Source organism: Uloborus diversus, chromosome 1 (assembly GCF_026930045.1).
Source record: "Uloborus diversus isolate 005 chromosome 1, Udiv.v.3.1, whole genome shotgun sequence".
Lineage (NCBI taxonomy): Eukaryota > Metazoa > Arthropoda > Arachnida > Araneae > Uloboridae > Uloborus > Uloborus diversus.
Genome location: NC_072731.1, coordinates 226,198,390 through 226,226,014, shown reverse-complemented (window position 1 = coordinate 226,226,014; position 27,625 = coordinate 226,198,390). Strand labels below are relative to the sequence as shown.

General features: G+C 30.8%; 2 protein-coding genes across 2 annotated transcripts in view; one reads left to right on the top strand and one right to left on the bottom strand.

The window, feature by feature from the left end:
- Positions 1-202: 202 nt before the first annotated feature.
- Positions 203-21,238, bottom strand: LOC129225340 (protein NipSnap-like). Its single transcript, XM_054859912.1, has 9 exons — positions 21,137-21,238; positions 16,777-16,922; positions 14,569-14,614; positions 12,970-13,061; positions 10,247-10,458; positions 8,324-8,355; positions 7,221-7,309; positions 4,869-4,952; positions 203-2,445 (listed from the first exon to the last, which is right to left on the bottom strand). Exons 1-9 carry the CDS (start codon positions 21,202-21,204, stop codon positions 2,381-2,383), a joined length of 834 nt encoding a protein of 277 aa, XP_054715887.1. The 5' UTR covers positions 21,205-21,238; the 3' UTR covers positions 203-2,380.
- A 3,324-nt stretch (positions 21,239-24,562) lies between these two features.
- The window catches only part of LOC129219004 (histone-lysine N-methyltransferase SETD2-like), a 53,633-nt gene continuing 50,570 nt past the window's right edge, over positions 24,563-27,625 (top strand). Inside the window, exon 1 of the mRNA XM_054853325.1 lies at positions 24,563-25,992. Within this exon, the coding sequence (XP_054709300.1) occupies positions 24,563-25,992 (1,430 nt within the window). The remainder of the gene's footprint in view (positions 25,993-27,625) is intronic.

The window sequence follows — 27,625 nt, the reverse complement described above, 5'->3', positions numbered from 1 at the left end:
TAAAATTTGAAACTGGGGGGGGAGGGGGGATTTACGGCCCACTACATGAATTTTCTGCAAGAATTATTTTTTTATTATTTACCGTTCCCTGCTATAAGTTTTTAAAAACAGTCGGTCTTTTTCAGGACATAAGAGAAATGTTAAAATGTGAATTCATATGAAAATACGTATAGATAAACAAGGAGTAAATTCATCAGAGCAATGTTAATTGAAAAACATTTTATTCATTTTTACATTTTTTACACCACACTAGATTTCTATAAAACAATGATTTTCTGGCACCAGTTCTATTTTGACAAATTGAAAAGGAAGGTAACATTTTACAAAGCACCTTGAAATTTGTATCTTGGAAGAAAATGAAATGCATCAAATTTTGCTTTGTTATCCAACCATCCTTAAGAATAAAATACTACTCACATGACAATTTGTTTTCATTATTAAAACTATAAAAATAAATATTTTTTACTTCAAACTGCTATAACTCAAAGAGAACCTTTAGATGCATAACTCCCCCCCCCCCCCACAACTTGAGCGTACAACAATATTGAAAAGAAATTCAGAAGGTTATGATTAAAAACACAATTATGTTAAAAATTTAAAAAAAAACTGGCACTGTAAATGCTACTTTCATACAAATGGTCATTACATCCCATTACGTTACATAATGCTGCTTCCAATTTATATAAAATTGTATTTAAAATTCTCTTAAAAATTTAACAAAGCACCATTCTCTGTATCACACAATCGGGATTTTTTGATTTTTTTAAAAATCGTGTTTTATATCAGGTACAAGAATAAAGAAAACTGTGGATCTCACAGCTTTTGTACATTCCAGAGGTTAGAGTTCATACCAAAAGGTTGAGAGGCAGATACAAAAACTCACATCTCAAAACTGCATTAGCTTCTTCCAAGACTTGAGTAGGCTCAATTTACACTACAGTCACTGCAAAATTCAGTAAAATATCAAGACTTTGAGCATGATAGGTTAGGATGCAAATAAGTTTGAAATATTCAATCGTTTACATGAAAAATAAATTTTTGACATAGCCTCTAATTATAACAAAAAACAAACAATAAATTTGTATTCCCAACATCTTGTAGAGCTTTTAACCTTACAGCAAGTTCTAACGATTTGAAATATCAGCATCCATTAATACTATTAGCTGACACAGCTGCCAAATGTATAAAATATGCACATTTTACATCACCATTTAAAAAAAGGAAAATATATCTCTTGAAATGCATAATTAACAATTTGATTTTCTTTAAAATAAGTAGAAAAGAAGATAAAATGAAAATAAAGTTATGTAATAAAATTCACTAAAAATACAAGCATTAATTGCAAATGCGAATATTTGACCATAACGATATAAAACTTGCCACACATTATCAAGCTCTACATCTTTCTAACACAAGTCTCTTTTTTGTTTGCAATTAATGAAAGTTTACAAATTTGGATGTTACAGCACAAAAATAAAGAAAAGTAAAAATAACACTTAAACTTAATTTTTTTAGAACTTTAAAATTGCAATTTTAAGTTGAAAGTAATCAAACTCATTTACATTCTGATATCATACATTATACTATTAATAAAGACTACATTTTACTGGTAATAATTGTTTTTAGTACCAGAGTACAAAAGACAGATGCACCTCAATTCCCTGAAAACGGAAATTCATTTTTTACATTTATAGAGAATCAAATTTACTCTATCAACTTTTTTACAACATAAATTCGATTGCAATAGTTTAATCTTTCAACCGTAATCACAAATAATCAATTTTAAAATCAATAATTAACAGCTTTGATAAATATTACATTATTCTGCTGCGCTAAGCACAAAAGTGGTATTTGCAGTCAAGCTCAAACTGAGAAGTTGTTTTTTAAAGTTTTATACCTCTATATTTGATTCAGGTCTTTTTCAGAAATTTTTTACAAATATTTCCCATTCTTAAATGACAGTAGAACATTGTATTCAGGTAAAATATGTCGCAAAGAACCATCTGGAAAATAACTCTTCGTTGAAAAGTACAGGTATAGCTTTTGTGCTTAGCATGGCAATATTAGTAGTATTACTGATTTTAACAATATGGTCTATCACATTTTAAAAAAAATTATCAGTTTTAGGGACAAAATTAAAATCAGTATTTTACGTATAAGAAAAACACATATTTCCTTTATCACACTGGTTTCAAAGCAGTGCTTTGAAGTATTTCTGGCATAAACCCTATTGAATGCACCTATAAAAGTGTTGCCTTCCCTAAGCTTTTTTCTTTTTGTTTTCTTTTCTTTTGTGCTGTTTCTGAAACTAAGACACCACAAAATTGCACTGCAGATTTGCTGCACTTCCGATGAAGGATAAGGCCTGCAAAATCTTCTTTCATTTGATCGGAGAGAAAGAAGTAGGACGAAGCCAACGACTTCTCATTTCCCGGATCAATGGAACTGAAAAGAGTTACACAATTAGTATTAAAAAACAGTAATTATAACATCATACTTCACTCATTATGCATCAACTTTTCGTAGTTTCATACTAAATGATAGTAATAAGAAATATGTTCATGTTCTTTTAATAATTACTATGTATAAGTATTACATATAAATGTTTCAAGATATTTTTAATGCCTCTACATGCGTGTTTCAAGCATTGAAAATTAAAAATAAGCTAAAAATTGTAGTCAAGCATATATTCACTTTGTACTTTAATAAAAATTTAGTACAATGGAAAATAAAGGAAAAACCAATGGAATTTTCAAAATATTACGTTTGAATGTTTTTTTAGATTTTTGGATGCGAGTATTAATATTTGCAATAAATTCTTAGAACGCAGCTCAGTGTCATTACTTTTTATACATACCTTGTAAATAACTTTTGTGTAGTGTACAAATTTAGTAAAAAATGCAATTTTTTGTAAGATTTTATCATTAAATAATTTAATTTGCATTTGGAGGTCACATAAGGCCCATGAGTCACAGGCTGAAATCTTTTCTAGGCTCAATCATTCAAGACCAGTGTTTCTTAAATTGTGTTCCACAGAACCCCAGGGTTCCAAAATTAAAAATAAATTTACTTTTACTTTCGTGTGTTTATCTGAGCTTTGTTACCCATTCGTGTTAGCCACTATGGAAATAATTTTATTTGTCACCTGAAATTGTGCTGTTAAGATTCAATTTCAAAATTTTTCCAATATAAAGCACCTCTTTCCCTCTTTTAAACACTTCAATTTCGAAAAAATTCTGTAAGAAGCTACTGTTCCCCTAATATCACCAAAGATAGTTTTAAAGTGACTTCAATGTTGAAAAACTTATGGAAGGATATCTCAAATTCTCTTTCCTGCATCATTACCAAACAATGCCTAAAATTACGGTTTATGACCTAAATTTTAAATATTCTTTTATTAATACTAGCCACTCTCTCCCAGTATCTATGGCAGCAGTTGAAAGCACAATTTTAACATTTAACGAGTGAGGGCCAATTTAAGTCAACATAACATACAGTAACATCCAAGTCTCCGATTTATAAATAACTTTAAAAATTATTGTAAAATAAGAGACATTTTAGTTTTAGAGTTTTAAAAACTTTTTCCTTGTAAAGTTAAGTGAATTATTAACATTATTGTAGGTAAAACACATCAGTATTTCTTTTCCTAAATAAGAAAATATTTTAATCATATAACTCATGCATAAATTCTGAGGTTATTTATCCCTTTTAAAAATACTCAGAATCACAAATAGGCATAGGCGGCTCGTACGAGGGGGCAAGAAGGGCAATTACCCTCCCACTTTCAACAGTAAAGGGACTTTGCTCCTCCACTTTTCGAAGTTCAAAACTAAGGGTCGAATGAAAAACGATAGAGATGATCTATTTACGTGTTTAAAGAAAGAACTGACTTAATAAGTGATTGTTTTATGCTTTTTTCATGTCATTATTTCATAAAAATAAAACAGAATTTCGATTTTGTAGGAGGGAATCTTCTGTGGTCATCTGGTCCCGCTTTTTGAGCATGTTTCTCGAATTGTTGGAAAAAGGTCAATTCATTAATAATAACGCAAAAACTCAACTGCCCAATCTTTGAAGAAAACAATTTAGCTTTAAGGGTGTGTCGTTCACTAAACCTGCTCCCCCCCCACACTTTTTTGGGACACCAGCCACCTTTGAAAATAGGAATGTTTTGGTGTTTTATAATAATAAATAATAATTAGCAGTTAGCAATAATTACCACGGTCTATAATGAAATCTATTTAATTATCAATTAACGACAAATAGTTAATGTGATAGTGCCTTTTAGATAAGAACCTGGGCTCCCTCTCAAACAGAACCTTGGCTAAGCCACTGCAAATTATTGACAAAAAACTAAGGGTTCTACGAAAAAAGTGAGCATTTAAAAGGGTTCTACTGATCAAAGAAATTAAGAAACGCTGTTCTAGACAATCGTTTTGCTTGCCATTGTAACTTGTAGAATTTAATTATGTGCAATGTGGCGCCATTTTAACAATAAAATGTGTACGATGGATAAAAACACTTAATAAGTAATCTGTAAAGGGTTTGTTTTGTGAAAGGGATTTGTCTAAAACAATACATTTATTCTAAAACAACAACAACAAAAAAAAAATGTTTTATAATTTCTTTTAGCCCTAATGCATTCAATAAATCGCACTTAAATTAAAATTAACATACTCTCAACAACTTTGAAAATTTACATTCAAATCAATATTCATTGCATTTTTCATATAGAAAACTTTTTGAAGGCAACAAAGAGTGGCACATTTTCAGTAGTTTGATATTACAAACGTACATTGAAAAACAAAATCTTATCATAGAGATCAACAATTACAAAATCAAGTAAGTAAAAATAATATTGAACAAACCAGTGTATGCAACACATTCATCCCATCCTGGTTTTCTCCAAGCAGCTTCACGAAATTCTTTTCTACTAAGGAGATCTTTATAGCCTGAAAGAAATCCAGTTTATCAGTATGAACCAGTTCCATGCAAACATTAAAGAGTCTCAATGTTTTTACAATCATCCGCAGTTCATACTAAACTTGTTAGCAACAGGACCATGCCCTATCAATGCTAAACTGCATAAAACAGATAAAGTATAATCTGGCCCTCTTGCCAAAAACGACACTGGCTATTAGTAGCTAGCCCGAGAATGCACACTTAGTAAAAATTTAAAATAAAAAATGCAATCTGTCTTGAGATAGGCTGACCAACTAATGCTGAGAATAGAGTATCAAATAGAAAATCACAAAAGCTTTAAATCATTACAATATTTTAAGGAAACAAAGCAATGCTTTTTACACTTCAACCGAAAATTAATAATACTATATGAAAACTTCAGTTTCTTGAATTTATTAACCAAGGAAAAAACCTTTGTTAAACTCTCTTTTCCAAAATGGGAGACAAAAAAAAAAAAAAAAATACTTTATAGTGTGAAAAATTATCTCCTCATGCCCATTGCAGTACATGACAAAATACTGCCTCATACTCAGTTAACGGATTAAAAAATATATATGTGTGCGCTTGAAAAAATGATTTTAAGTGCTAATTCAAAGTTCCCTTAGTAAATCTTGCAGGCTCATGGCAATGTTAAGATTCACTGTATACAAAAATATTGTGACAAAGAAATGGAATAAATATAAATAAAACAAACTGGATATCTGGATGCCTTACAAAGCTTACCGGTTGGTTGATCACATGACAAATAATGAGCTTGCAACAAATGCAGGGAGAGTTTCCACTGCCTGAATTTTTTCTTTCTTAGTTACTAATTCAACTTTCATCTCTAACATGTTGCATTTGTTTTTGTTGTGGTTCAAGGGACTGACTTTCGCAATGTGTACTTTCTTGACGGGCTTTTTTAGTTTTGCGAGAAAGATTTGACCGACGACATTTTCAAACTCACGTCATCATGAGTTATACAGGCTGTTTATGTAGCTGTTGTTGACTTAAGTTCGTGCATTTTTGCTAAAGGTCAAGCACATGTAGTTGCTTTATAATAATAATAACTAAGTCGATGAAAATTAACTAAAAAGAGTAAAAAAAATATTTAATAAAAACAAAAAACCCGACTGCATAAAAACCAAAAAAAAAAAAAAACTAAAAAGAAAGATGTATAAGCCCGGTAGTGTAGAATGTTATTAAGTACTACTGAATAACTACACCATTGAAATAGTTTTATAATCAATACTCACATACAAATAATAAATTCAAAAGCATAATAGAAGGATCAACAGTCGGGGCCCATTCCTTTTTGAATCAAAGAACCCTGTAAAATTTGAACAGGCCCCCGACTGTTGATCCTTCTATTCTGCTTTTGAATTTATGATTTGTCTTACGTGAGTATTGATTATAAAACTATGTCAATGCTGTAGTTACTCAGTAATACTTAATAACATTCTGAACTACTGGGATCATATGTTTTTCTTTTTAGTTTTTTTGGTTTTTATGCAGTCGGGTTTTTTGTTTTTATTTAATAATTATTTTATTAAGTGGAAGCATTTTTCGTCAGGAGTACCCCATCGCTTTTTGGCCATGGAAGAAGCAGCAGGGGGGGGGGGGCTTAGTTACAAGATAAAAATTTATAAAACTCTCAACTAATTGATGACTTCTTCGATTAAACCTCATTAGTAGAAAAAAGATAACATGTTTCCTAATTTATGGTAATGTAAAAAATGTTTCCAATTAACAATCTGAGTGGAAAAGGGGGAACGTTAGACTTGGGTAATGTCATCACAAATGATTGCTTTGTCCATATCTAACAGGAAATGCAAAATTGGAAAAACTGCTCGTAAAATTAAATCTGTTCTTCTCAGTGCATGCAAAACAAATGCCTAGCAACCACCACAACTTCATGCAAAGTAGGGACTTTTCTGTCAATTGAACAGAAATAATTTTTGAGGAAAAGTACCTCAATAGTGTCTAATTCTTCTAGTACTTATCCTTTGTGTCCTTTTGTCCTCTGATAGGCGATGTTGTAATACTAGCATAACATATGGATATCCCCTCTGACGGAACATTAAAGTTAATTAGTGATTTTAGGAAATCAAATCAACTCATTTCAGCACAACTTTTTGGCAAATAAATGAGAATTGAATAAAATAGGCATGAGGGCAAAAGCTTAAAATAATTTCTAACTCAGCAAAAACAAAACAATTGTTTGCTAACTTTTAGATACATAAACATTTTCAACTTAAACATAGGCTTATAATACTTACTCCAGATATGATGAACCATATATAGTTGACCAATTTGGGAGAAAAACCCAGCAACAGCACTACTTTTCCTGTATGTAACTCCTCTGGCCCTGTACACATAACAATTCAATTTAATATTATAAAACAAAAGCATTTTTGCTAACTATAGGACAAAATTTAAAGAGTTTTATCCAAATATATATATAATATAAGGTCTATCCAAAAAGTAATGGGACTTTATTCCGGACATGACCGTAAGTTGCAGCACGGTGCCACGAGGCAGCTTCGATAGGTTGACAATTAAAACAGCTTTAGCAGCCTTGATGTCTGATATTTAATCTAATATTTTGTATCTTCTATGTACTACACTACAATTGATTTGTTTCTGCTTTTGTTTGAAGAATTTCCAACTTGACTCTAGATACTTTCTCTTTCTCACCAGTTCTTTGGCATTGGAAAAAACTGATGACTATAGGGCCAAGAATTTCAGTTAACAAAATCTTAATAAAGATAGAATAGGAAAAACCAAAATGTCTTCATACTAACTTTAAATCAATCTAAACTAGCAAATGACATAATACTGTGAGAATTCACCAACTGAATAATATAACACTACTTCTGAAGTACAAATGAAACATACGAGTTTTGTCATAATTTTTTCAATTCCAAAGAGCTGAACACTATTTTTTTTTCTTGACTGAGTACATATTCTGGTAGTGATAGTGTTAACCTGGACTAAAATATTGTAAGATCGAGCGAACGAGTGAGAGAAGCAATTAAATGAACAATTGCATAAGCACTTCCGGGCGCTGCCGAGCAGCAGCTGCTAAGTTTAATATAGTTTTTATAGGTATAGGAAAAACAGTTTAACAACCAACCTTTTTTTTTTTTATCTGAGGACCCCACCACTTATTAAGTCGAATCTTGCAAGCCAGTACAAATGTAAAATTTACACATATTATTCAAATTTTGTCTAGGGGATGGGACAACAAGGAAAAGGAAAAACAAGAAGATTATTAAGTGTAAAAAAATGTCTTATGGTATCTACAACAGATTTTTTTTCCCTAATGAAAAACTCTAACTGCACACAATTTAAAGACAAGCAGAAAAGCAATTGAGCTTACCAATTATTTCCCCATTCTATCATAGTACCAGGCTAAAACAGGAAGAGTATAAACATTAAACAAACGTAAAAGAAATGACAAAATAACATGAATGAGAATACTAGAAATAATTTAATTTTTATATTCCTACTGGCAGTATCTGTAGTGATTTGCTAAGAGCAATAATACTGAGATGATATTGACATAAATTAGAAAAAGTTACATTTTGAGAACAAAACAGATAATAAAGAGATTCTACTGACATAAATTGAAAAATGGATTTTTTAAAAAAAATTTTTAATATCATCCTTGTTTTTGATGAGAGTTAATTTTAAGTGTCTTGTCTTAAAAATTTTCAGAAGAATGCCTTCCTAGAGAACTTCTAAATGTGCTGCCATGCATTTGCCTACTAATAAGAAAACCAGGAAAATCATCAGGAAATTATTATTAGGACTAGACACTCTCCTTTGAACAACTTCACCTCTTAAAGAAGCAAAAAGAAAAAGTATTTTTTGGTAGTGCTTGAAGATTGTGTGTACACAGTATTACAAATCTTTGTAGTTGTTCATTATGGTGAACATTTTACCAACTAGAGTTACATGCACTCAAAAATTATTAAGAATACCATTAATAGACCAACTTTCAGACTTTAATTATAAAAAAACTTAGAGTGGCTGCTTTGTAATGTTTGAAAACATTTGTTTTTGTAAAAATAAAGTATATTACAAATAGAGTTGTAACAATACACACACACACACACACCTGCGCCTACATATGTGTGTGTGTACACATCTTACTGCTTTCCTCAGACATTTTTACATGGGCATTGTGCCCTGCTCCCTTTCAAGCTATCTTGGATTCTCCCTGCCCTCTTTATTTGCAATTATCATTGCACCACCTTGCCCTTTCAAAATTTATTAACACTCGATCATAAAAGCAAATTTTCTCTGGTTCGAAAGGCAAAAACTCACTCAAGCATAGCTTTAAAATGTAACTATTTTGTTCCATTTGTCTATTAGAATGGGGGGTGAAAAAATTATACTACAAAACTTAACTTTTATACAACAGAATTTTTTTTAAGAAAACCCCTTTTTCATTGAAATAGTGCCCTTTGATCAGGAAGCGACCTGCCTCTTTTCAGATCTAGGGAAAACACTACATCTAATCAAAGACTTTTTTTTTACAACATAACAAAATTGTAACAACAGAAATATTTTCATGAAACATTAATTGCATTAAAAACACTAAACTTGCTGTCAAGGCAGTTTGAATAATTGAATCAGAAATATGTTAAACCATTTTCAATTTGGATATGCCTCAAAACTGTATATTTGAATAACCAAACAAGTTAAAACACTGTTGTTAAAGCAAAATAAATGCAGAAGCTGGTCTTCTAAAATAGTTACATAGCTTGTTTAGTGTGAATAAAAGAAACACACAGTGATAGCCACTAGAATACTCTTATTTAGATTTCTATGGATTTAAGGTGTTCATTTCAGGATAAATATGACTAATATCAAAATTATTTCCTTCTATTAAACTTATTGAAGAAAAACTTAAACTAGTTTCTTAGAAAAATAATTAAAATAAAACTTGCTACAACTTTTTAATTTGTCTTTCATATTATGATTGGTGCTCTAACATTGAATTTTAATAAAAAGGTAGCTCTTCATAATGCCTTGGTTGATGAATTTTATTTTAGCATTATTTTTTTTAAAAGGTTAATAGTAATTTTTAAATATTATAAACAATATAAAAGTCTTTCATTCTTAATAAATAATTGCATTCTTTTTTTAATAAATACAAAACACTTAAATTTGTCAAATGAAAATTTTTTGAAGTTGTCCATTATATAATTTACTAATAAGAAAGACTAAATTCAAAATAAATAAATAAAATAATAAAAGAGACTAAATTAAAAAAAAAAAAAAACAGAAAACTTACTTTTAATACATAGGATCTAATTTCATACATGCTTTGTCGGTCCTTTGGTTCTGGATCCCCCCAGTAGCTGAAAGGCAACATGTATTGATTTGTTCGTGATGTGATATTTTTGACTAGACTCTTTGTCAACGACTGAAGCTGCTCATCTTGCCGGCATAATGACAAAACCTCATTTGCATTCACATAACCCTTGTTGTAACGCCATATATGAACTGCAATCAAATAAGAAACTATTTATTGCATGTGCATCGTTATTCTGAATTCAATAAGTACATGCAGATGAAAAATTTCAAAAATAGGCTTGCAACATAAAACTGGCAATAGCATAACCAGGGAGTAGAAGGGAGGAGACGAATCTCCATGATCCCAGTTTGGTGACAAAATTCCATTCCGCTAGAGGGCACTATTCCCCCATAACTAGCTATGATTATGTGCTTTTCCCTTAGTCTAGCATTGTGAACAAGTGTGTTTTTTAATATATTGTCAAATAATTTGAAAATATTAAGCTAATTTTACTATGAAGGCACTTTAAAGACACAATCTTGAAAGCCAGAATGTCTTTAGTTTCATCCTATTTTGAAGATTCATTTTAAATTTTATACCTTTTTTTATTTAATTTATTATTTTTTATTAATTTATTTATTTTTGTGAAGCAGTCATATTATCTGAGAAACTAAATGATTAGCATGACAACTAATTGGAAGATAATTTAATTGGTTGCCTGGATGTTTTTCAGTTTATATGTAGAATTTATTTTGTTTGAAAAATTTTGTGATTAACCTAATCTCAGAATAACTTTGTAATTTAGCATAATGATTGCATAAACTCTCAGAAAACAAAATGCAATTTTATTCCTTTCTTCAATAAAAAATCTTACAAAAGAGGGTGAAATAATAATGTTTCATATGGATAAAGCAGTTGATTAGTAAAATAAAAATAAATATTATTGATAAAACAATTGATGTGAAAATAATTTAATTGTTAGAATATTTCTAAAGTTGCACAGAGAACTTACGTGTATGACAAAAATTGCGATGAACCCATTTTCAAAACAAAAATAGTTTAGCAATGATTAAAAAAAAAATGTTTCTCTAGTTCAGCAAGCAATAATTCATATTATTGTTTGAATTAACAGATTTTTTTTTTTTTGCATAAGTTATTAAAATCTGCATTTCATTAGATTTTTGAAAATTAATAATCAACAAATGAGCAAGCAAGACAATTAATTATGAAGTACTAAAGGTAATTTAGACAGAGTACGACATGGCACTGATGCGCCACCAGCGGTGATGAAAAAATCATGCCACATTTTCCCCATGTTGCCAAAGGAGTTGAAGCTCCTTTCTTTTAGCCTCCCTGGGCATAACAACTATCAGAAAGGATACATTTTCATGAAAGGGTATGTAAATATAAAAAGGCTGCAAGCATAAGTAAACAGTGAATTCTTGCCATCTGAAATTTTACTTATTAAACACAGCTGGGCAGTTTCAGCAAAACTCAATGGACTTAACACAAGAGCTCTTTTATTTAGAGTTCATTAGTATTATGAATTGAACATATTCCCTTGAACATCTTCCTTTGTGACAGAGAGATCTATGCCCTGCTTTAGAATAAAAACTATGTATTTATTTGACTAATGCATGTGACACCACGAGCTTGCTGAACTTTGAATCAGATTAAAAAAAAAATATATATATATAAATATTAAACAAAGCTTAAACCAAAACAAAATAAGCTCAGCTTTCAAGTTTTTTGATGTCATGATAAGCATTTTTCTTTTTAAAAGAGCACATTTTTATTTATTTATTTTTAATTTACTCACAAACCTACCTAGACAGTTCTCAAAAAATGATTAAAGCGTATTAAGAGCATCTTAAAACATGTAAATTTGTCAAAATTTGAAATTTTTTCAAATCCAATCAAGAATATATTTGAGGAAGCTCCTGAAGGAGCCCAGGACCCCTCCCGAAATAAAGTTAAAACTATTTCTTGTGAATAAAGATTTACTTATATTTTAAACTTGAATTTCACTAAACTTTAAGCTCTCATATTTTGCGTGGGCTAATCCCGAAATAAATTACTCTATAAGCTACTGCATTAAATGCTTTTTTCAATATATTAAAACTAGAAGAAAATAAAGTTGAAGTATTCTTCCTGTGCGCATACTTTTTTTTTTTGAAGGGAAACAAATTTCAAATATGAATGGTCATTCTGTACTAACAAAAAAAAAAAAAAAACGCCACTTTTTTTTTAAGCAAGTACTCTTGGTTACAACATTATATGTGTTCAGTACAAATTAAAAGAAAAAAAAAAGATTTATTGGTTGGTCACCTCATAGAAAGATAATATTTTAAAAAAGAAAATCACAAAAGAAAATCCTTTAAAATATGTTATATCATAATGTGCAAAAAAAAGAAAAAAAAAGTTTACTTTTTTGTGTATTAAAAGAAAAAAATACTAAAAATGAATTATAATCAAAATAAAGTATTAACCTTGAAACTAAAATGGCAATTCTTATTGCTACTTGCACTTTTATATTGCATTGAATAAATGGTATTAATGAAATTAATGAAATTGTTAGCTCAAAAAACAAAAGAATGAACAAAGTATTTTTATAATGCTAAGTGTTTTCAAGCAAGATTACCTATGAACTTAAGTATCATTGAGAGAAAAACACAAGTTATTGCTTATTTACATGAGAACATTTTTAAAAGCACTATTACTAAATTGATCTTGATTTCCAATTTCTACTCTCCAACTTCCCACCAATTCTGTGGTTTCCGATTTTTGCTGCAGTGTACCAGTATATGTTTCACTAGAAAATTAATACTTTGAATTACAACTGAATAAAAACAAAGATATTTTAACAACAGTTAAAACACACATTAATTGTACTAAGCAAAATGCAAAACTAGTGAAATTTAGAATTTTCAAAAGAATTTCTAGAGCTAAAGTGAAAAAATGATTTAAATCTATTTTTTTTAATAAAAAAATTCATTTTATCTAAATCTCTTAAGTTTACATAAGTTTAAATAAGCATTACAAACTTAACACAAATATCAGAACAAAACCTTCATTTATAAGTAATCAACCTTTCTTTTGACTAGATTCTATCAATCAAGAATGAACTTCTTGAATCTTTTTCTCAAGCTAGTTAAATTAACAAATAATTGGATTTCCTATGATGCTTCAGCTCTTATACAGCAAATCCTAAAATATAGACTTAAACTATGATTTTAATATCCAGAAAACATATACACTTGTGCTTCAGTGAAAGAAAATTATATTACCAGATTATATTTTGAATTCCAATAGAAACAGACCTCAGCTGTTTTTATCTGATCAAATAAAATTAAAACTAATAGGATTTCAAGAAATAAGATAAAGTGCCCTAAAGCTCCTCTCTAAAACAAGCCTCTGAAGCTGATAATTAAAAGCATTACAAATTTTAAAAGTGTTTTTTTTTTTTTTTTTTTTTGGGGGGGGGGGTTCACTTTGGGAATTATATTAGGAGTGTCACTATTAAGACACTTTAAGATTAAGTAAAAATTAAAACCTAAATAAAAAAATAACATATCATTGACGAAGATTTTTTGGAGGTAAAAGCAGAAAAAGAACTTAATAATAAAATACATTAAAAAATCTTACTATTTGCTACTGCAGAAAAAAAGCTTTAGATTTTATAGTTCATGTTACATAAATAGTTCATATTTCATACAAAGAAATAGTAATTAAAAAAAATTCAGGTATGAGATTCTTGGCTATAAGATGCATTGTGATAAAAACTTTAATAAAATTTTCCAGATTAAGATAAGAATTGTTGAAATCAACAGATTGAGTGACTTTTTTAATTATTTTTTTGGGGAAAAAAACAGCTTATCTTTTTACCTTAATGAAATTATTTTATACTTTAACAAACATAAGATTCCCTTACAATGCTTCAATAATTACTCGTAATACTTCACAAAATTGATCCACATAAAGCTTTGTGCGAAAAAAATAAAAATAAAGACATAGTAAGTTTTTCGACACTGCAACATCCACCAAAAGGTAAATACCAAGTAAAATTCTCATGGAAAAAAATGTATTCATTCAAAAAATTATCTGCAAACATTTTACAAAATGTTATCCTGAAAAAAATTAGCACATTGAACTACTTCAATTTAGAATTCAAATGTTAAAGAGAAAGAAAAAGTAAAAAAAAAAAAAATACTTTTAAATATATAGAGCTAAACGTATGGTAAAATTTTTAAACATATAATCAAACATGACAGTATTAATTACTAAATAGCATATAAGACACTTATTTTTAGACTACTTACTATTCTTTCAAATATGGTTCAATGCAATCAGGTTTCACATCATGAACTGTAAAAGAGAAGTTTTTTTAATGTATTGACAACCTTCTTTTCAGGGTTCGTTGATTTAAATCTATTGATTTGAATTAAGCATTTTTTAAAAGAAAATCATTAATTAAAATCAGTTGATTTTATTTTTATACAGTAATTTTGCATTTTAATGTATTGCTCTGAATTTAACTACACTGCATTATACTACCTCAACATCAACAGGCACAGCTACATAGGTCCCTCTTTCTCTGTGTGTAACAGATTTTTTACTCTTGCAATAAATTGCTTTTCCTCCAAGATTACAGTTCAGAACAAAATTGAAATTTGCAGTTTTTCTAATACATCATAACTAATATAGTTAAGAAAAATAATTGTTAAACACACAATAATTGTTAAGAAAAATAATTTTAAACTAAAAACCTACATGATGATTTAAAAGTTATCTTTAAGCAAAGCATAAAACAAAATCACATCTTATTTAAGCATTATAACGCTTTTATAATTTTTTAAAAAATGTATTGAATAGTTAGAGAACTTATCTTAATTTTAAAAGTCAACTGAATGATTTCATCTATTGTATGAAATATATTAGTTTATAAATGTAAAGTAATTAATATCTACAAAATTTAGAATACTTTTTTAAAATCTGATTTAAATTAAAAAATTCCAATTTATAAAATCAGACTTTTTTGAATGTAAAAAAAAATCAAAAAAATTATGAACCCTGCTTTTTCTTTTTTTTTTTTAAATTAGATACAGTAGACTCTCATTTTACACAGGGGTTAGATTACCTCAGAAATGCCGTATAAACCAAAATTGAGTAGATTTAGGCTTAATAATAGGACACTAAAGTGCTAAAAGCTATAACAGTTCAATTAAATTGATGTTTAAAAAGGATTTTACAATTATTTTTACGCTACAAAACCTAAATCTTAATTTTTAGTGCAGTCGCCATATTTGGTCATTCTTAATAGATGGAAGTAGACAAGATTCTTTAAGTGCCTAAGTTTCCAAAAATAGAATTGGATTTCTATTGCAATACAATGCAAACTATTGAACATTCCGCAAAATGTGCCATATTTTCCCCCCTGGATAATTATTTTCTTGCAAAACGCAAAAATTTTTTTTTCAAATTTTATCTTCAGAATATTATTTTATCCGTATTGCTTAGACGCTAATGTGCTATAAACCGACTCGTTCATCTAAATTATTGTTTTTTTAGGGTTTTTAATTATTAAAACTACTTTCATATCCTAAATTTTTCACGCAGTCGCCATGTTTGGTCATTCGCAAGAGGGAAGAAGACAAGACTAATTACCTGAGCTTCCAAAAACAGAATTGGATGCCTATCTCAGTGCAAACTACTGAAAAAAACTTGACGACACATTTCATCGATTTATTCAGGCCCAGATCTATAAACTTTGGGCCCCCTTGCAACAAAATCTGTAGGGCCCCTTCCCAAAGGCCTGCAGTGCATATTTGTAACGTTAATAAGTCTTAGTGCTAGTACATTTTTTCTTCTATTTCTTGAGGCGTTGGGCCCCTTAAGGACGTGGGCCCTCCCGCATTGCGGGGTCTGCAGATCCAGGCCTGGATTTGTTTATCTATTTATTTTGGGGGGGGGGAAACCCAAAATGCATGTTAATAGCTTTTAAAATCTACTTCTGTAAATTTCTATTTATTTGTTTTTTCACGAAAGTAGTAAAAACTCCTCTCCCATTTGTACTTCAACACTTGGCGACAGTGGTGGCCACCAAGTTTTTTGGGTCTAGTGGCCACCGGCCACTTAGAAATTTTCTAAATCTTGACCTTTAGGATCACGACCCTCCCTAAACCATCAACAATAGTATCCGTCAACATTGTATTCAAACCCTGTATGAATAAAACGTTAAAAAATTTCAGTTGTCTTTTCAATTCATTAATTATTTTTGAAATTTTTTTTTTGAAATTTCTTCTTTCACTGCGAATAAAATTAATTAGTAGCCTTTATGCCTATTGAGAACCCTATTTCTGAGCGAATTCATGCTATTTATCCACACCCAAGCATTTTAAGAAATTTTTCGTGCCAAAAACCGTAGGTTCGTTTGGGTGAAGGGGTCATTCTTAAGCATGAGCCCCACTTAAAATGGTAGTTTGTATCTGCCCCAGGCCACTATAATCAAATTCAATAAAAATACTCACTTTGTAATTCATAAACTCTTTCTGTGTCGGATAGCAACTTTGAATGTGAATCCTTTCCTGGCTCGATTTTGCGCACATGCAACAATTTGCTCCACCATCCTTCACCCCCTGCATTTGCATTTATCACTGCAGTGGTAGAGATTGTTCTAATAAAAAATGTTAATTAGAATTATAATAACTAAATTCAAACACACTTCTAAATTTTTTGAAAAATATCACTGATGTGACATCAAAATTAAAGTAGTATAAAAATTAAAATGGCAAAAGTTTCCGACTCGTATTCTTGACATCAATTTTAAGTAAACAAAAAGGTTGCTAGAAAATTTGCCACTTTTTCAGATTTTCTCTGCAGTAAAAACAGTAAACCAATATTCATAGTTAAACTACTGTTTGCATACTAACACTGGCAGTTATTATCCACACTAAACATGTGATTCACTTGGTCAACTGGTTTCATTTTTTAAATTTATATCTAGAATATATTTTCTCTAAACTTAGTACAATTAGCAAGAAATAGTAATTAATGGATGATCAGCAAGTAGTTAACTAATAGTTCTTTAAACTGCCTGACATAGTGATGCACTTCAAGAAAGGGTCTAAAGGTAATGCTGGGAATTATAGACCTGTAAGACTGACTTCAGTGGTTTGTAAGATTTTCGAAACTTTGATCAAAATTATTTTGAATTTCTTAGGGACTAATAGTCTGTTGACTAGTTTGCAGTATGGGTTCAGGAAAGGTAAATCGTGTGCTACTAATTTATTGCATTTCTACAACAAGGTTACCTTGGCTTTCGATAACAACAAGCTAATGTTTGCATCACATGACTTCCTTTTACTCCAATTTAATGTCATTTTCTCATTATTGGCAGTTTTAATATGATTCAATAGTTTACTCTCTAAATATCACCAACAGTGGCCAAATTGAAAACAGGATTAAAAATTTTTTTGATCATCAAATTAGTCACCAAGTTGGCGACCAAAAGAGGCCAAGTGTCCGCCAAATTATAACACTACTTGAGTTTACGTCGAAATTAACACATATCCACGTGTGGTTGGGTTGAAAAAACAAACTCAACATTCATTTGGGGGTGAGCAAAATGGAAATTAAGGTCAATTTTTGGGTGAAAATCTTTTTGCGAATACAATACTTCCTTTTTTGTAAAAGGAAGTAAAAAGTGTGTGGATGTTGTTTATATTGATTTTCAAAAAGCTTTTGATAAGGTACCGTATGTTGCTCTTCTCAGCAAATTAGCTGATATAGGAATAGGAGGAAAAACTTTACTTTGGGTTAGAAATTGGCTGACTGGAAGGAAACAAAGAGTAGTTGTGAGGGGAAATCATTCTAAATGGAGTGATGTTTTAAGCGGGGTTCCACAGGGTTCAGTTTTAGGGCCTCTCTTTTTTATTATTTTTATGAATGACATCAATGAGAATATTTCTAGAAGCATGAATTGTTTTGCTGATGATGTAAAAGTTATGAGGATTGTAGAAAATGAACAGGTAAAACAGCTTCAAGAGGATTTAGATTATATTACTAAGTGGGCGGATAAGTGGAGTATGGCAGTTAATGTAGGGAAATGTCAAGTGCTACACTTATGTTATGGAAATAAGCGTATACAAGTTATCGTTTACAGGGTTCAATCATTAGTCAGGCACAAAATGTTATTGATCTGGGTATCTTAATAAATCAGGACTTCAATTTTTGTCAACAGTGCAGCATTGCTAGTAACAAAGCCAACAAAATGCTTGGGTTTATCAATAGATCTATTTCAAACAAATCTAAGAAGGTTCTTCTGCCCTTATATAGGAGTTTAGTTAAGACCCTATTTATTGTATGCTGTGTAGTTTTGGTCGCTTTATCTGAGGAAAGATATTTGTGTATTGGAAAAGGGTGCAAAGAAGGGTAACTAGACTAGTAATTTGACTTTCAGATTTAGAATTATGATACCAGACTTAATAGGCTTAATATGTATAGCCTGGAGCAAAGGAGGATCAGAGGGGGGCATGATTCAGTTTTTTAAATTCATCAAAACGAATGATGTTGATGGATTAAATTTTTGGATCGAAAGCAGGACAAGGGATCATTGTTTTAAGCTATTCAAATCTCAGGCCAACCTGGAAATAAGGAAAAACTATTATTTTAGCAGGGTAGTGGAACCTTGGAACAGCTTACTGGAAGAGGTGGTAACGAGCAAGAGGGTGGATAGCTTTAAGAGGGCCATTGATCTTCATTGGGGACTAATAAATTGATTAGGACCAGTCTAGCTGGGCCAAGAGCCTCTTGCTGGTCGTCAAATTTGTATTTGTATCTTAAACTATTAGTTAAAACTCTTTCTTTATAACTACTCCAAAAATTTATTGCACAGGCAATTGAAGGTACAGTATGGGACCCTAGTTTCAAACTCTTGAAATTCAGAAGACCCAAAACCAGAATTATTTTCCAGTAAAAATTATAATAATTTTTCAAAATCACATTAAAGTGATTTAATTACAAAATGGATTTTCTAAGTTTCAATTAACAGTTACCGTTCTACGTTACATATAGTCAATCACCTTTTGATCATCCAACCATACCCTGCCTAAATTAATAATAATGAATCAATTAACTAGGCTTGCCAGATTTCTGAAATGTTAAACCAGGACAACAGAATGCTCCCTCCCCCCCCCCCCCCCGGCCCAGCTTTGCAAGAGTTCAAGAATATATTCTTGGCTGGTTTTTAGAGTGGTTAAGTGGAAGTTTTAAAAGCTAATTAATAAATGGTTACTAATTAAGAAGCTAAACCTGGACCAATAATAAACTACACAAGCATATATATTTAAACATTTTGTTTGGAGCATGTTGATATCTGTAAGTTACTAAGAAAGAGGAAACAGTTGAAATTAATAACAATTTGACCATGATATTCACATGTACTTTTTATTGGCTAGGACTTTTTTATCAAGTCTTTTTCGTTTTTAACCTTGTTGCAAAAAACTTCACAAGTTAATAATTGTATGCATTAAGTTTACAAATGCAAAAGTAATTATGCTAATTATCCCTTTATAGTTAACTATTTTTACACTTTATGGTCACCTATAATCTAATTTATCATTTTCCGGGACATGAAGTAAACCGGTCGGGACGCCAGGTTTTTTTCTGGAAACCGGGACTGTCCCGGTCAAAACGAGACGTCTGCCTATAATTAACCAACGTTTTGAACCACAAGAATTGCAAATTACTAAAAAAACCCTTTGATTGAAACTCCATCTGAAATGTGAAAAATAGGAATTGAAATTTTAAGCTCTCATTTGACTTTTGAGATAAAGGATGATCAATGTGAGTGATTTGACCTTTTGCTTATAGCTGGGATGATAAGAAAATGCCATATAGAAAATTTTGGTTTTAATTTGTATATTATGATGTTAAAAATCTTACATAAAATATATAGCCTTTTTAAAGTGTACCTTTAGCATTGTTGCTTTTACCCATCAAAAACAACCGTTTTTGGCTGATATTTTACTTAAAAGGTTGTGCACACTCTCAGTGGACTTTAGCTCACAATATATGCAATAAACAACAAGGTGTGCACTTGGAACTCAACAGTATTTTCTTACGTTGCACTGTTCATAAAAAGCATTGCAGATAATCAGGGGCATGCAAGGGGAACCCAGGACCAAGCTCGAAGGGGGCCGATATTTTTCAAATGAGGGGTGAAATATGTGTAGGGACATAGGGGCAAACAATATAGAGGGATCCCGAAAAGGTATTTGTGATGGGCCCCAAAATTTCTGTGCACGCCACTGAAGATTGTCTGGCCTACTGTCAGAAAAGTTTTTAATCAGGCCCTGCTCTCCCCCCCCCCTCATTTTTAGTAGAGAAATTTGCAGCTCTTTTGGACAACATTTTTTCAAACATAAGCAGAATTTTCAATTCTATACTTAGCTCATACATGCATATTAATGATCATATACTTTTAAGTTGTCAGTTAAATGCAAGTTTACAAGTCATGATTTAAGATTTTCTTAGTAATATATGCATTCTGTTAGCATATTTTGTCAAAGTGATTAAACCAAGAAAACAGTTCATCAATAGCTGGTTAAAAGATTACAGCTGTTGTTTGTTTACTAAGAGGACTCGAACATACATGCACTTCATTTCACAATACCTTCACAATAAAAATTTCATGTTTCAATCTTTTCCAGAAAACCCACATCTTCACTTATTGCACAACATACAAGTTTGCTTTTAAGGTCAAACACTTATTAGTGAAGTACGATAGTGGATAAGTATAACAAACAAAAACACCGATCAACCAAATAAATTGTTGAATAAAAACTTTCTTGTGAATACAGTAATCACAAAAATAAAGTACAAAATTACCTAAAAATATTAAGTACTGCTAAATTCTTATTTTTAGCACATGATATCGACCGCAACAGAAACAACATTTTGTCATCTTTCCCCAGCAAGATGCTGAGTTGTGTGTTACTTTTATACTTGTTACTTTTGACTTTTATACGCTGAAGTCTCATGAAGCAATTTTGCACCTCAACTCATTTTACCTCTTTTTAAAACGTTTGTTTGGCAACATTGTTTTTGTGTGGCATACCGTGTATTTTAAAATATTAAAATTTGAAAAATGGTTTTGAAAACTACATAATATAGCCAGAAAATCTTTACAAGTTAGTACATATTTATCAAACTGAAGATATTAAATTCCATACATTACAGAAAATTTTGATCTTTCATGTATAGAATGAAATCTTATCCATTACACAAAGACCTCAAACCTGTTCTTATTTTTATAATCGGTACGATAGGCAATTGTAATTAATCAAACATTAACGTTTTTGAATTTAGCAGCACTCCTTCTCACAAACCAGAGTTCAAATCAGATTTCCTTTATTATGATTGCGGAATATCAAAGTGTACTTGAGTTTTATAATGCGAGCTATACCTTTTACAATGTCATGCAATATATTAAAAAAGAAACATTCAACTGAAAAGTGCAAATTTAGTAATGTATTTTCACAAAATATCGAAGGTCTACTCTGTACGATATTTGCCTTGCGAAGTAAGTTTGTAAGATGTTGTATTCTACGTGCTTGTCAAAAATACTTCAATTTCAGGTGTTGTGAAAACTCATCATTTTGGTTTCCTTGAGTATGAACTACTAAGAAATGCTAACTCAAATTCAAAAAGTAATTTGTTTCGCTGGAAGTTTAAAGTCAGCGTCTAATTATTTGATGCTTCCTACTCGGAACGCTACAAAATGTCTGTTTTGGCGCCTAAAACGAAATAAATCATTTTTAGCGAAATTGTTACTTTTTCAAAAATTACTTCTTTGGAAGAGAACTCTTTGAAAGTGATTTAATTAAATTACTATGCAATGCTGTTTCAAAAGTATTCAATTATTTTTTATTTATTTTGAGGATTTTGAATATCTTTCAAAAAATGGAGACAAGGAAAATTAGATCTAGCGCTCATCTGCTAGAAAGTAAGGCAATTGATTGGGGAAAAAATAGTTTGAAAGTTTTAAATATGAAAATTTTGTTCCTTTAACATAAATTTTATATCAAGTGATTAATTTTGTAGTGCATCAAAGCAGTGCTGTGTAGTTGAAAGGAAAATGTGGGAACTCACTCATGGGTTTGAGAAGACGTGCCAAAAGAAGAGAAGAAGAGGTGTTTCAAAATCAGTTAACAGTAAATCTGCATTATTTTTACTGCTTATATAAATTAAAATATTTCACCGGACGGAACCTCCACACTTGTATGCATTTCAAATTCATACTACCAGGGATTCACACATCATTTCTATACAAGCACATTTAAAATATTATACAGTTGAAGGTAATTTTTAAAACTCCATGTTTAATATTGTGTTGTGTAAACTCCGGATTGTTTGGGGAATGGGGTGGCATAGTAACAAAAATAATCTCCAAAATAGGCAAAAAATAAAACTGCTTATGCATGCAAAAGCTTTAAAAACACTAACTTGCATACATTTAAACTATAGCTAAGAAGGATATCAGTGTGTTGTACCGATAAAAAATGTATGTAAAATTATTGCAAAGGAATTAACTAAAACAGATCAAGGGTTACAATAAAAGCAAAGAGTATTTTTTCGAAAAAAACTGATCTAGTCGCTTATTTACACTCGTAAGTAGTATAGATAAAAAATCGGTTAATAGTGTAGATCTAAATCTTAAGCAATAAGCATTGTAGGCCGGGTTCGCCGATTTGTATTTTATATTCATAAAATTATTAGTGATGCAACAATTTTAATTCATATTAAAATTGCCTATCTAAATATGAAACATTGCTCAGAGAAAAAGAAAATGTCTTATGACTTCTGCGTTGATTAATGTATATTGTTTACTGAATCATATATAACTGTAAAAGTAGCTAAAAGAAGAAAAATGAGTAAAGCAGCTAATGCTAAATTAACTCCATTAAAATTGATAGAAATGTAAAATGAAATATTAGATACACAGTCAATTCGCAACAGCTCAAATATTACTATAACTTGAAGTTTTTATCAAATCCCGACCCCCGTCTTTAATTCCATGCTAATTATTCTTAATATCTCGAAGTAAACTTCCTTTAACTCGAAGTTTTCAAAGATTACTCGAAATTTATTTCGAAAGAATGAAAAAAAATGATTATGAGAGAAAAATCACTTCACCTCCACTTGCAATTCTTGCACAATAGACCTCTAGAGCAAGAAGAGCACCTGTTGAGCCAATGTGCGATAAAGTAGTTACACATGCGGAAATGAGTTAGCTTGTTTTCTTTTGTTGTGTACTGTACTGTTTACACTTTGACATGTTGCTGGGCTACGAATTTGCTTTTTAGCTGTCAAGTTGTCAACTGATTGTACACCTTTATTCTCGGGCCACGGCATGATAATTTGATGATATGTTTTGGTAATGTTTAACATGCAGAGAAAGGCTTTATTATGACAAGGCTGAACTCGATCCGGTAACTTAACTGTTTTACTGGTAAGACAGTCATTTTAGGGAATTGAAGAATCAAAAATGAACGCTATCCACTGGAGTTAGAGTTACAATTTTAACTATCAAAATATTACCCAACAGGCAATGACTTTGTTTGAATGTAGAAGAGTAGAAGCAATTTTCACCCGTCATACCTTGACGGGCGACTTTCTAGTGTATAATATATAAGTAAATCTATATACGCAATATAATATGGCATGTATGGTATTCAGGGTCAGATTTTTGGACTTCCAAAACTAGTTTTGGACAGGACAAGTGGTTTTAATTGTTTGAAAGCTGTACAAAAGTATGGTTGTGTGAAGCTAAAGGTGTCTAATGAAAATTACTCAGCTTTGAAAAAATAGCCGTAAAATTTGTTCAGTGTAACTGATTTTGTTATAGGATTTGTAAAACTATGGGGACTATTTGTTGGTCATAAATTAAAATAAAGAAAAAGTTAATTGTTAAAAATTATTGTGCCTTGCTGTCCAACAAGCTCCACCTCCTCTTATACTTAATCAACCCAACATTAATCAAAAATTAAAAGTATGCAGTTCTCACTTGAAATTGTACTTCTTTTCCTGGCCATAATAAAATGATTGTGAAAATTTTTGGTAACACTAAAATCTTTTCATTTCAGGTCAGCTTTTTAATTCTACTAAATCCAAGAATGAATTTGTTGTCGCTTAAAGTGCTACAAAATGAGAAAAGCGTTGGAAGATTGTAAAGTTTTAAAATTTTTACTTTACTCACATGATCTCTATCATTACATAAAAATTATGTGATGAATATTTAAAAAAGAGTTGAAGATGAGTGAAATTTCAGAAATGAGTGATAAGAAAACATTATCAACTTCTACATTAGAAAATTCTGATTCCAACACTTGTTTTCAGTTGGCTGTTGATATTTCTGAAATAGTTTCTGAATTAACCGAAAAAACATATGAAAATACACTTGAAGAAAACACAAAAGGAAGCAAATCAAGTGAGGTTAAACCTAGTTTAACAGGTGAAGATAATTCTAATAATATTCACTCTACTTCTAAAGTAATTAATTCAGCTGACACTGATGCTCCTGTACGCCGAAGCAGTCGTATCCGTCGATCAGTTGTTAAAGATGATGCTTTTGTTTCTTCTTCTCAGACTGGAAAGAAAACTAAAGCTTCAAAGAATACAGATGCTACGGCAAAAAATGATAAAAGTTCTTCAGAGAACATCAAATCATTACCATCTACAGAAATTACTAAAACTATTTCTCCCACTACAAACTCACCCAAATCTGAAATCTCAATTGAAAATAAAAAAGAAGATTCTGCCCCCATCTCATGTGAAGTGGACAAGAATGACACAGGAGACCAGAATGTGTGCAAAAGAACTAGAGCAAGTGAGAGAAATGTTAAATCTCAGAAAAAATCTAAGAAAGAACCTGCAGCTGATAAGAAAAGTCTTAAAAGTGATAAAAAGGATAAATCAGAAATTAAAACAGTAAAATCTGAGAATAAAAAGATAAAATCAGAAAAAAAGGATTCCAAAATAGCAAAGAAGGAATCTACACCAGATCAAAAGAAACCAGCACCAAGAAAAAGAAAGCAAGAAAAGATGGATGAAACTGAAGTTGCACTTATTGTGGATGTTGTAACAAATGAAAGCCAAGTTGAAGCTGCTGATAACACTGCAGAAAAGCCAATAGACCAAGCTTTGACACCAACTACTGCTTGTTGTGCTGCTTCTGAAAAAATTATGAGCTCACTGTATACAGAATCCAAAAAAGTTTCTGAAATCAGCAGCAATGTTTCGGCAAATGAGCCTCCACTGGACGTCAATAGTAAAACTCTTGAAACTAATCCCAAACCTGTAAAAATGAAATCCAGATGGTGGAGATCAAGTGAACTAGAAGGAGTTTTGAGTACAGATTCATTAAATAGTAATTCAGCAATTACGGTTGTTTCTTCTGAAACATCCAACGATTTAATTGATGTGGAAACTATAGATGATAAAACTGATTCTGAAGCAAATATCAAATGTATTGATATCGATTTAAATGTTGATATTCAAAAACCAGAGGACAGCATTGAAGTAAAAAATGAACCTAGTAGTGATATCAAAAGTGAGAAAGACAGTATTTCGAATGCAGCAACACAACCAATCTCGAAAGTCGATGATGTGGAGCCCGATGAACCGAAAGAAAATATAAAGCCTGTTTACGATCACATCGAAGAAAATATTTATAGGTTTGCTAGGTAATTATTTTTCCTCTAGATTTTTTAAATCTTTTTAAAAGTTTTTAACCACATTGCTTCTATTTTTAAAATATTTCTTTTTCCCTTCTAAGAAATTACTAAAACTAGCAGAAAGTTCTATCAGTTTATAAAGAGAAAGAAACTTGCTGTAAAAGACCAGCAATATTTGACAGGATGCAAACTGTACTACATCATGTACAATGCCAGACCACATGCAGTTTTGGTGAAATGCCTAAAGATAGCCAAGCTGGGCTGAGAAATATTTTTGCATCCAACATACGCCCCAGACCTTGCACGCTAAAATTTCAATTAGTCAACCCTTGTTTATCGTGGTTAATTCGTTCCAGACTTTACCACGATAACTGAATTTCTGCGAAGTAGGATTCTGTATATATTGTTCTAATTAGAGCGCATAAAACTTACGGCAATTTAAAAAGGTTTTTAATCATAGTTACAGCCCCCTAGACACGAAACAGCACCCTTAACCACCATTACATTTGTATTATTTAATATTTTGCACAAAGTATGAGAAAATTAGATATGTTAGACATAATAGATATCACATTGTTAATTATTGGGAAATAAACTACACACACACGTTGTTCTTACACAATACTACTAATCTATGAAAAAACCTCAGCTTGTTCGATGAGGAATCAATTGCCCGTTGATGACCGTAGGAGCCCACGTTCTTCCTCTACATTTACGTATACAACTTAAAAAGCTAGTACATTCTTGAACACCATTTATAGTTGTATTTATCCCCTAGTAATAATACAGTGATTTATACTTTCCAGTTAGTGCTTAACGGTTAGAATGAGATAGCAAGTCCCTACACTTTCTTCAGCGATTTTATACCTCCACTCCCTCAACTAGTACAACTAGCCCCTCAGACCTTACTTAAAAGCTTACCTTACTTAAAAGACGTATACTTTGTTATCCTTTTGTAGAAAAAAGTTGACATTAGCGCATAAAAAGCGTAATTACTATATTTGAAAAAAAAAAAAACGCGACGTAGTGAAGCCGCGAAAGTCGACGCGCGAAGTAGCGAGGGACGACTGTACTCTTCTCTAAAAATTTTGAGCAGGAAGAGATTAAAAAGTAAAAATTTTAAGATAGCACTAATTGAGTTCTTTGCCCCCAAAAAGCAGACATTCTTCAAAATATTACATTGCAGATTTAAATTACCATCATGCTGATAAGAAATTGTAGTTTGTGACTAAATATTGCTAAGTGTTCTTAAAATTACATACGTTTCTTTCTCTTCATAAAGGAACATAACTTTGTGGTTGACCTAAATTTAGAATTTCAGATTTTTTGCTCTTTAACATCTGTATCAGTTCCTCTTTTTAATTGCTTTTCAAGAATGCATTTAAAATTTTTGTGATTGAAATCTGTTCTACCTTTTTTAAAGCATAGCCTTTTCATTCAAGATAATAATTAGACGTGGTGCATGTATGTAATGTAAAATGAGGGGGAAACTTTAAAATGTTATTTTTATTTTGGAAATATTTTTTTAACACAGTATACTCTCAATATCTCGAAAACCTTAATATGACAAAAAATTATTTTCCCCCTTGATTTTGTGTATTTATCTGATGTTATTTTTCATTCTTATGTCGAAGAGTTTTTA

Excerpts from the sequence above, each read along its gene's own strand:
- LOC129225340 (XM_054859912.1), bottom strand. The coding sequence starts at position 21,204 with ATGTTGTTTCTGTTGCGGTCGATATCATGTGCTAAAAATAAGAATTTA. Across the intron at positions 16,923-21,136 it reads GCAGTACTTAATATTTTTAG|AACAATCTCTACCACTGCAG; the intron begins GTAATTTTGTAC and ends ATTTTTTATTAG. Across the intron at positions 8,356-10,246 it reads TTAGATCCTATGTATTAAAA|CCTGGTACTATGATAGAATG; the intron begins GTAAGTTTTCTG and ends TTCCTGTTTTAG.